The sequence below is a fragment of the Neovison vison genome, chromosome 2 (assembly GCF_020171115.1).
Source record: "Neovison vison isolate M4711 chromosome 2, ASM_NN_V1, whole genome shotgun sequence".
NCBI lineage: Eukaryota > Metazoa > Chordata > Mammalia > Carnivora > Mustelidae > Neogale > Neogale vison.
The window spans coordinates 105,914,145-105,929,144 of NC_058092.1; the positions used below are offsets into that span (position 1 = coordinate 105,914,145).

The 15,000-nt window shown below is 52.8% G+C and overlaps 2 protein-coding genes across 6 annotated transcripts; one reads left to right on the forward strand and one right to left on the reverse strand.

The window, feature by feature from the left end:
• The first annotated feature begins 59 nt into the window (after window positions 1-59).
• On the forward strand, window positions 60-6,898 carry NUDT17 (nudix hydrolase 17). 3 transcript variants are annotated; one of them, XM_044239084.1, is made up of 8 exons: window positions 60-2,144; window positions 2,319-2,505; window positions 2,758-2,783; window positions 2,918-3,010; window positions 3,272-3,370; window positions 3,608-3,744; window positions 4,129-4,281; window positions 6,813-6,898. In XM_044239084.1, the coding sequence occupies exons 1-8, from the start codon at window positions 1,953-1,955 to the stop codon at window positions 6,814-6,816; spliced, it is 891 nt and encodes a 296-aa protein (XP_044095019.1). In that variant the 5' UTR covers window positions 60-1,952; the 3' UTR covers window positions 6,817-6,898. The 3 variants fall into 3 exon arrangements, with proteins under 3 accessions (XP_044095019.1, XP_044095020.1, XP_044095018.1); XM_044239085.1 differs by lacking the exon at window positions 6,813-6,898 and having other exon boundaries at window positions 4,129-4,285; XM_044239083.1 differs by lacking the exon at window positions 6,813-6,898 and having other exon boundaries at window positions 60-2,505; window positions 4,129-4,285.
• On the reverse strand, window positions 4,514-14,732 carry PIAS3 (protein inhibitor of activated STAT 3). 3 transcript variants are annotated; one of them, XM_044239082.1, is made up of 14 exons: window positions 14,593-14,732; window positions 11,553-11,970; window positions 11,314-11,398; window positions 11,060-11,110; window positions 10,709-10,799; window positions 10,051-10,185; window positions 9,765-9,870; window positions 8,817-8,890; window positions 8,525-8,685; window positions 7,049-7,182; window positions 6,800-6,968; window positions 6,500-6,633; window positions 6,276-6,313; window positions 4,514-5,668 (listed from the first exon to the last, which is right to left on the reverse strand). In XM_044239082.1, exons 2-14 carry the CDS (start codon window positions 11,965-11,967, stop codon window positions 5,402-5,404), a joined length of 1,860 nt encoding a protein of 619 aa, XP_044095017.1. In that variant the 5' UTR covers window positions 11,968-11,970; window positions 14,593-14,732; the 3' UTR covers window positions 4,514-5,401. The 3 variants fall into 3 exon arrangements, with proteins under 3 accessions (XP_044095017.1, XP_044095015.1, XP_044095016.1); XM_044239080.1 differs by lacking the exon at window positions 14,593-14,732 and adding an exon at window positions 13,891-14,011; XM_044239081.1 differs by lacking the exon at window positions 14,593-14,732 and adding an exon at window positions 12,290-12,377.
• Between the last annotated feature and the right edge of the window lie 268 nt (window positions 14,733-15,000).

Below are 15,000 nucleotides of genomic sequence, written 5' to 3' on the forward strand. Positions count from 1 at the left end.
GGAATGAGCAGGGGAAGAGGGAGAAGCATACTCTCTACTGAGCAGGAGCCCAACATGGGGTTTGATCCTGGGATTATGACCTGAGCCGAAAGCAGTTGCCCAACCGACCGAGCCACCCAGGTGCCCCCATTGCCGATTCTTATATTGAAATGCCCTCTCTATCTCTACTGTCCAGAAAACATCAGAAAGAGTTTGACATGTTTTTTGAAGTTTGCTGATCCTGTATTAGCCTCATCATTGTATTCTCCATTCATCAGATCTCACTGGGAGAAAGGACCTCAAATCAACTAGATTAATCATCTATTAGATGCATTAAGTTAAGCCAAGCCTGTGTTTGAATATCCATGGCAGTGGAAGAAACTTCTTCCTAAGCAGTTCATTCTGTTCTCAAAAGGCTACCACTATTCTTTATTTTGTTAAATTGTAATCTCACACACACACACACACACACACACACACACAGTGTAGGGAATATGAAAGATACCCACACAGAGGGAAGTAAAAGCTATTTTCAGAACTAGCAGGTTCTGAAAGATACCTAGATTGGCCCCAGCATTCACACTGGAATCTACGGATAAAATACAACTTGCCAGCTCCAGGCTTCTAGCACATCTGAAACCGTGTATGTAAGACTTAGCACAATGCCTGGCATACGGTAAGGACTCAAGAAGTCATTGCCTTCCTCTTCTTCATGGTTTCTTAAAAGCAGCAATTCTAAGTTTTCTCTCTCAGTGATGTGGGTAGATAATTAACCTACCTGATGTAATTTGTCCCAGCAGCTTCAGTTCATTTAAAGCAGGTAGGTGCTATTACAATCTCTTCAGTTTCCTCTTCAATGTCCATTCTCTCTAATTCATTAAGATTAATGAATTTAATTGTTCGATCATGTGCCAATTAACTGCTAGCCATTATACTGGATATAATATACCAGGATCAATAAGTTGCTGTCTCTGCCTTCAAGCCACTCACCATTCTTTACTGAGCAACTGTTATGTGCCCAGGAGTGGGCTAGGCTTTAGGGATACAAAGATGAATAAGCCTTATACACACAGCCTAGTGGGAGGAGACAAATACAAGGAAATACTGGGTGGGGCTCTAGCAGAAAAGTACTGTATACAGAGAGGCAAGAGGGAGAAGGGTCAAGAACGAAAGGGATTGCAGAGAAAGTGATAATCTGTCTTGTGAAAGAAGAGGATTTGCCAGGTAGGAGGGGGAAAGGGTCCCAGAAGGAAGCAGAGCAAATAGGATATAACCAGAAAACAGGGCCTAAGTCCTGCCAGCATTGAGGCTGGACAGCCCACAGGAGCAAGGGGGTTTGGGGGTGAGGGGGTCCTCCATATACTGTGCTTAGTAGTTTATCTTCTAAGCAGTGGGAAGCAAGATGATGAGATCTGTTTGAGAAAGATAACTCTGGAAGCACCCTAGAGAATGAACTGGTAGGGGAAGGACTATTTGGAGATGTGCAATAGTATCTCTGGCAGAATATGAGTAAAGTTAGGACTAGAACAATGGAGGCTAGAGAGCAAGACAGCCAAGAAATTTTAAGGAGATAGAATCTGCTGCACTGGGTTGCCATATGAGTGAGAAGAAAGAGAGGGAAGGGGAAAAAAATGTTTCCTGGGTGTCTGGTCAAGACACTAATTCGAGGTGACACCTACTACAGCAGATAGATGTATAGAGCTACGGAGGGGTGCTTAAGTATACACAGCCTGTGGCTGGTGGGAGGGAACATGTGAGTTGAGAAATCATCCAGTCTGAATCACTGTCCTAAAGAGAAGAGGGAGGAAAAAGAGGAGCCGAGGAATTAGAGGCTTTCTTCTTTGTCATTTACTAGCATTGCACCCTTGGCTCATCCCCAAGGTTTCTGCCTAAATTTCCCCGGCCCAACACTCCGGGCGGCGCCGCTGGGCCAGCAGAGGGCGCCAGGCGGACTGCAGCCCAGAAGCCGCGTTATGGCCGCCTCGCGGGTGCTGCTGCTCCTGTCTGGGCGCCCTGTGTCGCCGAGCTTCGTGCAGAGTGTGTGTCGCCTCCTGGGCGCCGGGCCAGGGTTCGGGCCGTGGCCCACGCACTGCAGCTTTAAGCGAGGACAACTCGTCCTCTCGGACCGGCCATTCCCAGGCGCTTCGACCACGCTTCCGCTCCAGGTCGGGAGAAAGGGGAGCAGGGTGGGGGGCAGGAGTGGGGTGTGGAGCTGGCGCGGGAGGCCAGGCTCCATCAGACTCGACCTCCTCCTCCCCAATCGCGCGGTGTTGCCCAATTTTTGCCCGGCTTCTGAAGCCTTAAACCAAACGGCTACCTACCCCCCGCACCCCCACCAGCGACCCCCTTTCTGCCCTTTTGTGGCACTGGACCAGCAGCAGCTCAGGGCTCGGGGGTCTGAGCTGCCCACGAATCGAGGTGTGGATCTGGGTGTGGCCGTCATTCTGCAGTCCAGCGACCAGACTGTCTTGTTAACCCGAAGGACAAGCACCCTCAGCCTTTCTCCCAACCTCTGGGTACCCCCAGGTGAGTGCCCTGAGAACAGAATTCCAAGTTCAGGAAGAAAGTGGCCCTTCACCAATAGTGCTAATCCCAGTCTCAGGAAGACAGGCCAGGCCGGCCTACAAATATGGTGAGTCCCCTTTTCAAAAGGAGTTGCAATGGCATCTACACCGACTGGAGGAGAGGGATAGTATAGTGTGGGGGTGGGGGGTGATAGGGGGGTGGTTCCTGACCAAGACCATCACCACTTACCTATTGGTCCCACTGTTGTTGCAGGTGGGCACGTGGAACTTGAAGAAGAGGTAACCAATCAGCTAACCCGACCTTTACTGGAGGCCCTGAAACCAGAGACCTCCCGCTTGGGCGGCTGTGGGTGTGGGCTGAGGGAGGGGCAAACAAAGGACTTGAAGGAGACCTGTGCAATTCTCATTCCCAGCTGTTGGACGGAGGGCTCCGAGAGCTTTGGGAGGAGAGTGGATTGCAGCTGCCCCAGGACCAGTTCTCTTGGGTCCCTCTGGGGTTATGGGAGGTGAGACAGGAACCTGGAAGAGGTCCCTTCCTTATTTAACCAAGAGCCCTCAACAACTTTGAACCCACCAAAGCCAAAGAACAGCCCTACACTGGGCCAGAGGAGAAATGATTAACTGTGGGTGGATGGTTTGGAGTCCCCAAACCCACAATCCCCACCTATGTCCCTTCTGCACCATCTCTACCCTCTACTTCTTCAGCTATATTTACAAAGTCTAAAAAAGAATTAGGAAGTTCTCATTTTTGCTGTATTCTCTCCTAGTCTGCCTACCCTCCAAGGCTGAGCTGGGGTCTCCCCAAATACCATCACATCATTCTCTATCTTCTCGTGGTCTCCCAGGAGTCACAGCAGCAGCTGCAGGTAGGGCTGACAGTGCAGGAAGGAAGTGGGGGCTTGAGACCCAAGCAGACTAATTCTGTGACGGGGGTGGGGGGGTGGGGGGGTGGGTCAGGACGTCAGAGATAACCAAGAAATCCAATAGCCTCCCCCCCTTGCCCCTGTCCCAAGTCTCTCCCCATTCCACTTGTGGGTAGGCCACAATCAAGAACAGGCCTCCTAAGAGAGGCCACAGCTAAGGGATCTAACTATCTGGCCCAGGCCCGGATCCAACCAAACCCAAATGAGGTGAGCGCCTTTATGTGGCTGGGACCAGATGTAGCAGCTGCAGTGGCCACCATGGAGGATGGTACAGAGACATCCAGGCATCTCCCCCAGGAGCTACCACCCTCCATCCTGTAAGAGCTTTGGCCTGACCCTCCAGCACACCAACACATACTTGGATAGTCCCACCTCTTTCCCCTCCTCAGGGGGTTGTTTTGTGTCCTGGGGGACATTTAGGGGTTGGGCTGGTCAGCTGATGATGAAGGGGGCACATGATACCAAAGACACTGTCCATCCAACTCCAGGGGTTCCTGCTTCAGCTGGCTAGCACTGACCACCTGGGTTTGAGTCCCACTCCCCCAAAGGGGCAAGTCATTTAACCCCCCTTGAACCTGTTCCTTTCCGTAAATGAGGGGAACACCCACCCACCCCTTTCCTCCTGTGGCTGGGAGGGTTCCATAGAAGAGGGCTAAGCCACTGACAGGAGCACAGCCCAGACAGGAGCCATCATTATGCAGTATAGTAGAACTAAAAGAGGATGGAGGAGCTCGACCCCTGGCCTTGCCCGTGTCCACGCTGCTGCGGACAACCCCAACCACAGCTGAAGGAAAAGAGAGGGTCAGCTCTGGGACGAAGTTTGCCCTCAGGCTCTGGCTGCAACATCTGGGCAGGTAAGGGTAAAGGACTTGAGGGCTCTGCGACATTGGGCTGAATGCTCTATGTAGGAGAGGAAGGAAGAACAAATGCTCCCAGAACTCCTCAGTGGGACACTCCTCCCATGTGAAAAGTAGGCCCAGGGTCCGCAAGGAAGCATAGAACATGGGCCCCCTCCCCGCAAACCATGGCTCTGGAAATGGAAGTGCATAATTCCCCTGGCCCCAGCCCACCTCCAAGACACTCACAGACATTCACAACCTTTATTATGGGTAAGAACTTTGCTACAACTTTGAGAATAAAAAGTAAAATTACAACATAGACCCTAGGCCCTGGAGGAGCCTGAAAAAGGAGAATGGGGAGAGCATGAGGTCTTCCCACCTCCCAGAAAAGGTGCAGAATGAGCCAGACCTAACCATGGGGCCATGGGCCTTTTGAAGCTCATGGCCCAAGCTGGTCAGCATATGAAACATTGTGAACTTAAATATATAAATAGAGAGAGACTGAGGCAACAGGCCAGGCCCTGCTCCCAAATCCCTGGGGATCAGAGCTAAGGCCTTATGTCCTCCTCAGTCATACTGGGAAGTAGGAAGCAGGGGAAATCATCTTTGGAGTATTTTGGTTTTTCTTGTTTATGTACAAAAAAATCTACAACCCAAAATAGAGTTCTCTGTCCCTATGTCTGCCTGTCTGTCTGACCAAAGAGAACGGAATGGACATGAAGAAACAATGGATGTCGGGAAAGAACAGAACCATAGGTTTGGGGAAGAGAGGGCATCTAGGGGACAAGAGAAAGAGGCCCTTTCCCCATGACACTCCAGTCAATTCGGCCCCTCCCCCAACTCACACCCCAACCCATGTGCCTCCCACTGCCTAGGTTAACATACCCAAAGGAATGTGCCAGCCATCTAAAGAACATTTCCAAAAATAGAACCCAAATGTCCTTAAAAAGAAGTTAAATATTAACCCTTTGGGTGCTGGCCTTGTTAGGCAGAGAAGGCCAAAATCAGGTATCCATGAAGGTCTTTCTGACCTTGGGCCAAAGCCCCCTGATGGGTCAGAGTAGCCAGGAGTCTGGACTCCACAGAGTACTTGCTCAGTGTTGGGAGGCAGTGAAGTTTCCATCGTCCAGGGGACTCAGTCCAGGGAAATGATGTCTGACCGGCAGCCAGTCAAAGAAGGACCTGAGGATAGGGGTCCTCCAGGCCCCTCCCTCAAGGCCCCCCCAGGGGCCACAATGCTACTGACACGGCCAGGAGGGGGTGCTGGAGTGGTGCTGCGGTGAGAGCTCCCCAATGTGGGGGCTAGTGGGCCCAGGAAGTGGGAAGGGGTCCCTCGGTACTGGAAGAAGTGGCCAAGGGCATCCTGTTCATCTAGCGAGGTGATGACGGAGGGACCATAGTGCTGGGAGGAATCAAGGGCACAGTTTAAGATTTTCTCCTGACTTCACCCGCCTCCCAGTCACTCATCTCAGAAATATCCTGGGATAAGTCAACCCCTTGGATCCCCAAATAGCCTCTGAGAAGCAGGGGAGACTCTCTTTCCCCCACTTCCCCACCCCACCCCTGCCCTGTCCCTATTCCCTGCCTTGAGACAGCCCTTCCAGCTTGCTAGGTTTTTGGCCTTGTGGATGTCTGAAATGCATGGAATGTCCCTCTGGGGCAGGCACAGCACTCAAGTACACATGACTCTGTGTGTGTGTGTGTGTGTGTGGCAGGGGGGTGGGGGCAGTGAGGGGGTGGTTGGAGGGAGAGCAGTCGGGGGCAGAATTTTAAAAACTCAAGACAGAACAGTAACAGGAGATCAAAGAAGACATGGGTGAGAATCTGAAGAAGCACAGGTAGGGTCTAGTAGGGAAATAAACTGCCCAGCCCCTGTCTCCCAGCCCCTGCCTTTCCTCACAGAGAAGCAGATTTAGGTCTCAAGGGAAAAGGGGGGGGGTGCAGGGCATCAGTGCCTAGAAAGGAATCTTCAGAGATCTGATAGCTTCATGGGAGAAGAGACCACTTACCTGACTTTCAGTCTGGAGGAAAGAAAACAAATCTAAACCTGGTAAGAAAAGAAAAATCAGAATCAATCTGTCTGACCCCTCCATGGCCAAAAAAACCCCCAAATAAGTCCCTTGGATTATAGCCTTTGCAAGAGAGCCAGAAGTCTTTGAAAAGGAACAGGGGTTCTGATCTCGTTTGGGGGCAGCTGTAGCAAGAACAGCCCACCTTGTGATCAGTGTCCTACCTTGGATATCAGCCCCCAGTGGGAAAGCAGGTGGGTACTCATGTAGTGGGAGACTGGATAGGAAATCCCCGCCCAGTGTGCCCATAGCAGGGCTCCGTAGCACCGAAGATGGCTGGTGACCAGATGTCAGGACTCTGTGAGGAAAGAGGAAGAGCTGGGGCAGCCAGCGAACCACAGATGCCCTTACCCAGCTCAGCCTCCTGAGTCCCCTCTCTGCCCTAGGGTTTGTCCAGTGATCAGAAGGCATTCCTGACTTCTTCCTCTGCCTCTCTGCCGTGGACTCAGCCTATTTCCTCATACCCTTTGCTTCCAGGTAGTGCTGGGATGGCAGCTGAGGTGACAGGACAGTGCTTTTTGGTCGGGGGCAGGTCCTCCTCATCTGACGAACTCTCTATTGTCAAGTCAATAACTTCAACTTTCTTCTTATTCTCTGATGGATTGCCCTCTTGGACTGGGCTGTACTGGAGGCCTGCGGGTGGTAAGAGGACTGTGTCTCAGAGACGAAGCCATCCAAGATGTAGTTCAGCTGGGGGACAGGGGGTCACTCACCATCCAGCCCATACCCTGGCGGGGGGCAAACCTCAGATGCCTCCTTCTTGGGTTTCATTGGGCACCAGGATCCATCTTCCATGAACTGGATCTCATCACAATCCGAACAGGAATTAAGTATCTCCATGAATAAGCTGGGGGAAGGGGAGAGATGGGAATTCATGGGGCTGGGAGATGGCTGGGAACAGTAGTCGGGGAGTTCTGGGACTCACCTTCCTGAACCTCAGGAACTGAGGTTTCCTTGTCTGTATTCACTCTACTAACTCTTGAGTTGTTGGAATCAAATAAAGTAAGGTAATATAAAAGAGATTTGCCAACTTTAAATGCTTAATTTTCCAAACATTCTAAGCACACGTTTCATGTAGTACTTGCAACAAGACAAAAGGAGCAAAGATACCGAACTCTATAAACCATCTCAAAGAGGGCACTGGGAACGAGAATTGTCATTTAGGCTCTGGACGAGGGTTAGGATTAGCTAGATCAGTATATCCAGGCCCTCAGAAGAACTTTTTTGCCATTGTCAATGAGAGGTCAGGTAGTTGTTCTAGGAGATATATTTTATCAGTTCAATGCACTGACTCTGCCACTTAGTAACAATGAGAACTTTGAGCAAGATAATCTCTCTAGGCCTCAGCTTCCTCACCTGTAATGACCATACCCATCTCACAAGGTTAATTATAAGGATTCAATGCGATGAGGCATGCAAAGTTTGCAGCATGATGCCTAATGCTTTAAATCCTCAATGTTGGAAATATATACAGTTGACCATGAACAACATGGGGGTTAAGAGCACTAACCCCACATAATCAAAAATCCATGGATGGCATGCCTAGGTGACGCAGGCAGTTGAGCATCCTACTCTTGGTTTCTGCTTGAGTTGTGATCTCAGGGTCATGAGATCGAGCCCCATGTCAGGCTCCACTTTGGGCACAGAGCTTGCTTAGTATTCTCTCTCGCCTGCCCCACAAGCACATGAGCGCGCTCTCTCTCTCTCTCTCTCTCTCTCACAAGTAAATAAATTAAAAAAAAAATTTTTTTTAAGTCTTTACTATTTAAAAAAAAATTCATGGATAACTTTTGACTCCCCCCAAAACTTAAATAACAACAGCCTACGGTTGACCAAAAGCCTTACCAATATCATCAACAATCAACACACATTTTGTATGTTATGTGTATCATAAACTGCATTCTTATAATAGGGTAAGCTAGACAAAAGAAAAATATTAAGAAAATCATAAAGAAGAGGAAATAAATTTATATGTGCTGTGCTGTATTGAAAAAAAAATGTGTAAAGTGGACCTACACTGTTCAAGGGTCAACGGTATATTATAAAGGTAAAAAATTATACCTATAAATATAAAGGGATTGATAGGTGAAGAGCTGGGGTTCATGGGAGGGGAAGGAACGTCTCTCCATATATAGATGGGGGGGGTTGCTAGTGGAGGTCCTAGGTAAGAGGAAGCAGAGTGGCCCTACCCATCAATGATAAGAGATTCATAAGGAGCCTTCTTGTCACACACAGGACATGTCCATGTTGGCTTCTTCTCATTCATCTGTAGATAAAGGGCAGCATCGAAGCTCTGCAGGTGGGCGCAGGTGAGGGCCCGACAAGGGACTGTCAGGCGCATCTTCCCTAGCTGAGAAGAGAGGAGTTCTCTGGTCAGAGTCCCCACATCCCAGGAAGCCTTACTCTGGTCGCCCTAGGAGCCCTCATCTGGGTCCAGAGTTTAACCCAGCTCCCCCTCCCCCTTATCTCCCTTGTACCCACCGGGCACATGAGTGACACCCGGAGACTCGTAGTGGCCACCTCACTGTCCGGGTCAGCGGTCAGTTTCTCCTTGACTGAAACAAGAATGAGGCCAGAGCCCCGGGGTCAGCAAAGCTGGAGATGAAGCCCAGGAGGCGGTGAAGCCAGAAGCAGATGACTCTGGCTGAGAGGCAGCCACGCATAGTGCCTTTGGGGGCTGGGGGGATGTCACATGAAGACTGGCTGTGAGGGAGAGTTCCCCGTCCCTGAAGATGCTTAAACACAGCTGTGGGACACTGGAACAGAGATGACTTAAAGGGAACTGAAGCATCACAAGAGGGTTAGATCAGAGGATCCTTTTTCTTCATTTTTTATTTTTTATTTTTTTAAAGATTTTTATTTATTTATTTGACAGGGAGAGACATAGCGAGAGAGGGAACAGAAGCAGGGGCAGTGGGAGAGGGAGAAGCAGACTTCCCACTAAGCAGGGATCCCAGGACACTGGGATCATGACCTGAGCCAAAGGCAGATGCTTAATGACTAAGCCACCCAAGCACCCAGATCAGAGGATCCCTAAGACTCTTCCCAGTCTAGGAGTGCCTGGGAGGCTCAGTGGCTCAGCGGGGAGTCTGCTTCTCTCTCTGCCCCTCACCCCACTCGTGTTCTCTCATTCTCAAATAAATAAATAAAATCTTTTCTAAAACAAGCCTCCAGTCTAAAGAAGCTGGAAGCAGGGTCTATGAGGTGCAAAGCAGATGTATAATTGAGAACGCAAGGGTGTCCCTCAGTGCCTGAGATTGGGCTGACTTCTCAACAACAAAGACTGGTAAGGGGCTAGGGGTAGGGTTGGATTCGTGTGTGACATGAGGTGTACTGTCACAAGAGGGGGATGGTCTGACCATAAAGGCTGGAGGACCAGGAAGCCTCAGATCCAGATCAGGGGGGAAAAAGGAGCAGGGTGTTACTCACTCAGTGCCCGAGAGTGGTCTGGGTTCCGGATACCCTTTGCTCTGAGTTTCTGTAGAAGGGTCCCCGCAGTCAGCTGCCTCACCAGGTACACAGACAAGGAGTAGTTCTACATGGAGGGAGGGGGAGGCAATTAGCCTCTGTTCTGCACATCACCACCACCTTCCCAACCCTCTGTCCCAGGAGGACCACAGACAGCGGGTTAGGGCAGGAAGACCCACAAAGAGGAAGATCTGTCCCCCTCACACCCTGCAGGCTTCCCTAGGTTCCGTGCCCCAGCCCTGCTCACCCGTCCAAACTCAGATGACCAGTTGACCACGATGGTGTTGGGAACTGTGGCCGAGAGACGAGCCAGAGGTGTGATGTTGATCGGGCGGCTAGGCCTCTTGGGCTCAGCCCCATTCTTGGTAGGGGGAAGGTAACCCTGGGGAAAGCAGACATGGGTCAAGACACTTTTATCTCAAGTTACGCACTTCCTGGAGGGAAGACCAGCTCGCTCAGTGACCAAGAACATGGGGGCCCATTCAGTGACTCGCAAAACTACAGAGCTATCGAGGGTTGTGGTGGGGGTGGGGGTTCATTCCTGGGGACAAAGGAGAGCTTATTCATTGACCAGGGAAACAGAAATCTACTTCCTGAGTTCCTGAGGAGGAAGAACAGGGATGCCCCACTTCTTCCAACTCTTAGCTCTGAGGTCATCACTTCAGAGAAGTCTTCCCTCAACCTCTGGATTGAACTAATGTGCCTCTTTGGGTTCTGACAGAACGCTTTGTGCATCAGCCCTATCTCCGTATTCTTGAGATTGTGTTAATCCCTTAGTGAATGGACAACCTATGACATACCCAGGCACTGTGCTAGGCATGGCTCCTTTGTAATAGGTCTGCACTGAACATTTAAGAACTGAAAGAGGGAAGGGGTCATGGCCAGAAGAAGGGAAGAGCATTTACCGGCAGGGGGCACAGTTTCCCATTGACCTTGACAAAGAGGTTGGGGGGAAAATAATCCTCCTGGGGACAGCTGGTCTCACAGAGACAGAACCTGGTAAGAGAGAAGAAAGGATGAGAGGGTGGGGGAGGTGGTTTCTTCTTTCTGGTGGAAAGGCAGGGAATCTCTGACGGTCCGTCAGAGATGTCTGCACCTGCAGCCCTTAGCACCCGACAAGTCCCAGGGTTGGGGTGGACGTGACAGAGCAGCGCTGTCTCCTAGCCGTGTCCAGCACACCCTGATGGCATTCCCTCCACCAGCCCCCACGCCCCGCCCCGCAGAGCCCAGCAGGGAAGGGAGGAGGATCAACTCACCTTAGCTGCACCTGTATAGTATAGTCACATTTGGCTCCTGGGAGAACCTCTCTGTGACAGGGAAGGAGAGGGAGACATGTCAGGATATGGCCCCCAGAGGACAGGGCTGAGAAGAGACGCACAAGAGAATGAGACAAAGCAGATGTAGGAAGATGGGGACAAGCAGGAGAGCAAGAAAGAAGAGAAGAGAGTCGGAGAGGAGAGTCCAGGGTTCACCACCCTGGGATGAGGTAGGAGGGCTGGGAGATAGGTACCTGGACGTGAGAATCTGCTGCACCTGCTGGGGCGTGAGGGCAAAGGTAAAGTGTGCCTCTTCGAACCGCTGGCTAGAAGTGGATGCTGAGAACACAAAGGGGCAGTTATTCTTGAGCCTGTGACAGGCAGCCACAGAGGCTGCCCCCAACCTAGGCCGCTGATCCCACAGGACTAAAGTCTAAGAAAGGCTTGGGCGAGAGGTATGGATGCAGGAAACCTGAGGAAGACAGAGCCATACCGAGGGTGGTGGGCCGGATGAGCTCCGCATAGACTTCATAGAAGGGCAACGGTTTCATGGTGACATCAGGGTGCACAGGCTGGGGCAGAGGGGGGTGCATGTCCACTTCACGCTTGGGGCCCAGCAGGGTGCCAGGGGCCAAGAGGGCTGGGGGAATGGGAGCTAGAGGACCTGGGGAGCCAACAGGAGGGGTTCCAGGGGGCAGAGAGAGAAGGGAGAGATCAGAGGGCCCCAGAGTCTTCCGGGGAAAGCGTCGGCGGTAAAGCTCTTTGATCTTCATCTGGACACTGGGGGCACAGCTGGACTTGAGGAGGTGCAGGGCCTTGGCCAGGAGCTCGTGCTTCCGTCCACTCTTGTTCCGGCCAGCAAAGCCGAGCAGCACCTGAAGCTCAGACACCCGGAAGCTCATCACCATATGCTGTGGAGAACAGAGATACTCAAGAATACTGCCAAGGAGGCTGGGGCTGAGCTACCAAGTAGGCAGTGTCCCTTACCCACACCCCTCCCCAGGGGCACTCATCAGAAAGACCCTCTGCAGCCAATGGATGACTGCCACACAGTCCATCTAGCCAAAGGGACATCTCAGTCCCATTTCAGGAACCCTCAGGTCAACCATACCACTAGCCCCCCCAAAGCTTGAGGAACTCTAACTCCCCATGCCTGTAGGTCAGCCAAGCGGAGCAGGGTGCAGACAGCAAGCCAGCCATAGGCACACCGATGGGTCCTCTATGGCCTACCTCCATCCCTGCCTTGAGCCTGGATGCTCCTTTAAGCTGCTTATCTCCTCTCCTGTTCTTTCTCAGACTCTCATACCCATCCCAGCCTCTTGGGAAGAGCATAGGAGACAGGGAGAAGGAGGGGGAGAAAAGGATTCAGGCCAGAGAGCCCCACGGCACACCCCTCCCAACACTTCAAGCTACCTCAGCTATTTTCCCCAAGCCTCTGAAGCATTTGTGGCCAGGGTTTTCAGGTCAGGGTTCAATACTTGTAACTCCCCCCAAATCCTTTCTAAGCATCATTTACATGAACACCCCTCCCACGGTCCTGTTTTTCTGAGAGGCAAAGGACCAAAACTTGGGGCAAAGAGGTTAACAGTAAATCACCGAGTCCAGGCCACCCTCTTGTTTATCTGTTTACTCCATCTGCCAGGAACTAATATCCTGTTTCTCTCCTACATAGAGAAAATAAATGATCCTCCCCCTCCAAAGCGGTGGAAGAGGAGAGGGCAAAGCTCTAAGCAGATCGGTGGATGAGGAGAAAGCGTGGGGCCTCTGAGCCAGGGTGCAGAACTGCAAGTTCTCCTAAAGGCAGCTGGGCCCAGTGACTAGACCTCAAGCCCACCAAGGGCTATGACTCCATTTCAAAAAAAAACAGAACAAAGCCAGGAGGCAGGGGGATGAACCCAGCGGTTCAAGGTTCTTTGAGATGTCCTCAGATATGGTTACCCTCAAGACTGGCAGTAGGAAGGCACCAAAAACTCTCTCCTGAAAGGACACCCTTCTGTGAATCTCTGGGAGACCCTGTCATGGGCAGGCCTTGCTAGCCCTCCACAATTCGCCCCGTCAAAGGAGGTTTTATGGCTTTGGGCCCCTTTTGAGGAACGTGATGAAAAACTTGGTTCTTCCATCTTTCTCCCACCCTTATTTCCTCTGTCCTGTTTTTATTTCTCCATTAGCTTTATCAAGAACCTCCCCCTTTCTATCCCATAGTTTCGCACTCCTCGGTCTCTGCCCAAAGACACCGATTCACTAAGGCAGCACCTTCCTCTGAGCCTCCAGGATGCTTCTGCCCCACCCCTCGATCTAGCCGCCCGCACAGCCCCGCCCCCTAGATCTCAGCCGCCTACTGGTACTTCCCAAGGCTCTGATCCCAACAGCAGCCCCAAAGCTTCCATCCTCTCAGCTGCATCTCCCCAGGAGCCTTCCATACAGCTGCCCCCCAGTCCCATCCCCACATCCGCCCCCTACTGTGGCATCTCTTGGCATCGATAAACTCGCCCCCTACGCCTCTACAGCAGCTTTTACCCCTGGTCCTACTCCTCCATCTGCCCCAACTACCAAATCCGACTTCTACCCCCGCGTCCCCGCCCCCTGCGCCTCGGCCCCCAACAGCTGCAATTCCCCTCGGCCCCACCCCTACATCTGCCCCGCGGCCCCGCCCCCGGAGACCCGCCGCAGCCCGGTCCTCGCCCACAGCCACTTGGCTCCCACCCCCAGCAGCTCGTCTCCGCCACGTCTCCAGCCCCCACCCGAGCCCTCAGCACCCAGTCTCGGTCGCTTCCCTGACTCGGCGTACCGCCGGGCTCAGTCCAGATGGGGATGGGGGAGGGGGCCGGTACCTTTAATTCGCCCAGCTCCGCCATCTTGAGACATCGCAGGCGCCCGAGCCCGAGCCCGAGCTCAGGCCCAGGGACCGGCGCACAACTCTCCACCCCAGCGCCGGCCGCAAATGCCGCCTGCTCCGCCCCGTCCGGCCCCCTACACCTCCCCTTCCCGGCCCCGCCCGCCCGGCTCCGGACAGGCCCCAGCCTCAGCCCCTCCCTCCACCGCCGGACCCAGCCACTGCACGTCTTTGGCCTCGGTGCAAGACCTGAGGGAGCGTAGCCCGAAAGATCGCGGGGTTCCCGGGGGTAACGAAGAGGAGGCGGACCCGAAGTGCCTGGGGGAGGGGGCTTTGCCACGCCAGAGCTGGGAGGAGATGAGCTTTTAGGGAGCCAAAGATACTTGAAATATGGAGGGAAAGTATCGAGAACTGCTAAATTTTAAGAGACATGGGGGAGGGGTGGCGGAGTTGGAGCGAATACCGTCATCTCTTCTACAAGTTTAACCAGCTAAAGTCAAGAGTTCTACCAACTCGGGAAATACGTGAGATCTGAATCATTTCAGAGAAGCTATGGAGTTGTGAATAGTTCATTTCTAGACGGCTGTTCTCAATCCTACGCCCCCCCAACCCCCCCCCCCCAGCTACGGTGTTGCTCGTGGTCCCACGGTAGGACTCAAACTCGACAGCAAAAAAGTTTGGTGCGATGAGCGGGACTTACCAGCACAGTTGCATGGAGCGGGGAGGGAGCTCGGGAGGCTCGGAGGGTGGACTGGGGAGGTGGGGGGAGGGGGCCCAGCGCCGCTCCCGCTGTCTACAAGGCTGGAGGTCGGTCCGGCAGCTGGACGCTGCAGCCGCAGCTCCGCCCGGACGGGAGCTCCGCCCGGCCCAGCGCTGGGGCTGGGGCCGCCCCCTCCGGGGTGAGCCCGCCAGGACAGCGGCGACTGAGGGAGGGGGCGGAGTCTGAGGCGGGAGAGGGAGGGATTCGGAACCGCGCGCGGAGAGATTAACTCCTCGAGTGAGCGGGTCAGGAGGGAGGACATTCTTAGATCTCATCATTCTCGCTCTTGCTCCGACCCCTTGTGCTAGTGTACCCGCCTGGGGTGGAGTCCTGCTGCAAATGTGGCCG

Excerpts from the sequence above, each read along its gene's own strand:
- NUDT17 (XM_044239083.1), top strand. The coding sequence starts at position 1,953 with ATGGCCGCCTCGCGGGTGCTGCTGCTCCTGTCTGGGCGCCCTGTGTCG. Across the intron at positions 2,506-2,757 it reads CAACCTCTGGGTACCCCCAG|GTGGGCACGTGGAACTTGAA; the intron begins GTGAGTGCCCTG and ends CTGTTGTTGCAG. Across the intron at positions 3,371-3,607 it reads AGTCACAGCAGCAGCTGCAG|GCCCGGATCCAACCAAACCC; the intron begins GTAGGGCTGACA and ends TATCTGGCCCAG.
- PIAS3 (XM_044239080.1), bottom strand. The coding sequence starts at position 13,914 with ATGGCGGAGCTGGGCGAATTAAAG. Across the intron at positions 7,183-8,524 it reads GAATCTCTTATCATTGATGG|CTTATTCATGGAGATACTTA; the intron begins GTAGGGCCACTC and ends CCCTTCCCCCAG. Across the intron at positions 6,634-6,799 it reads GCACTACCTGGAAGCAAAGG|AGTCCTGACATCTGGTCACC; the intron begins GTATGAGGAAAT and ends CTTTCCTCACAG.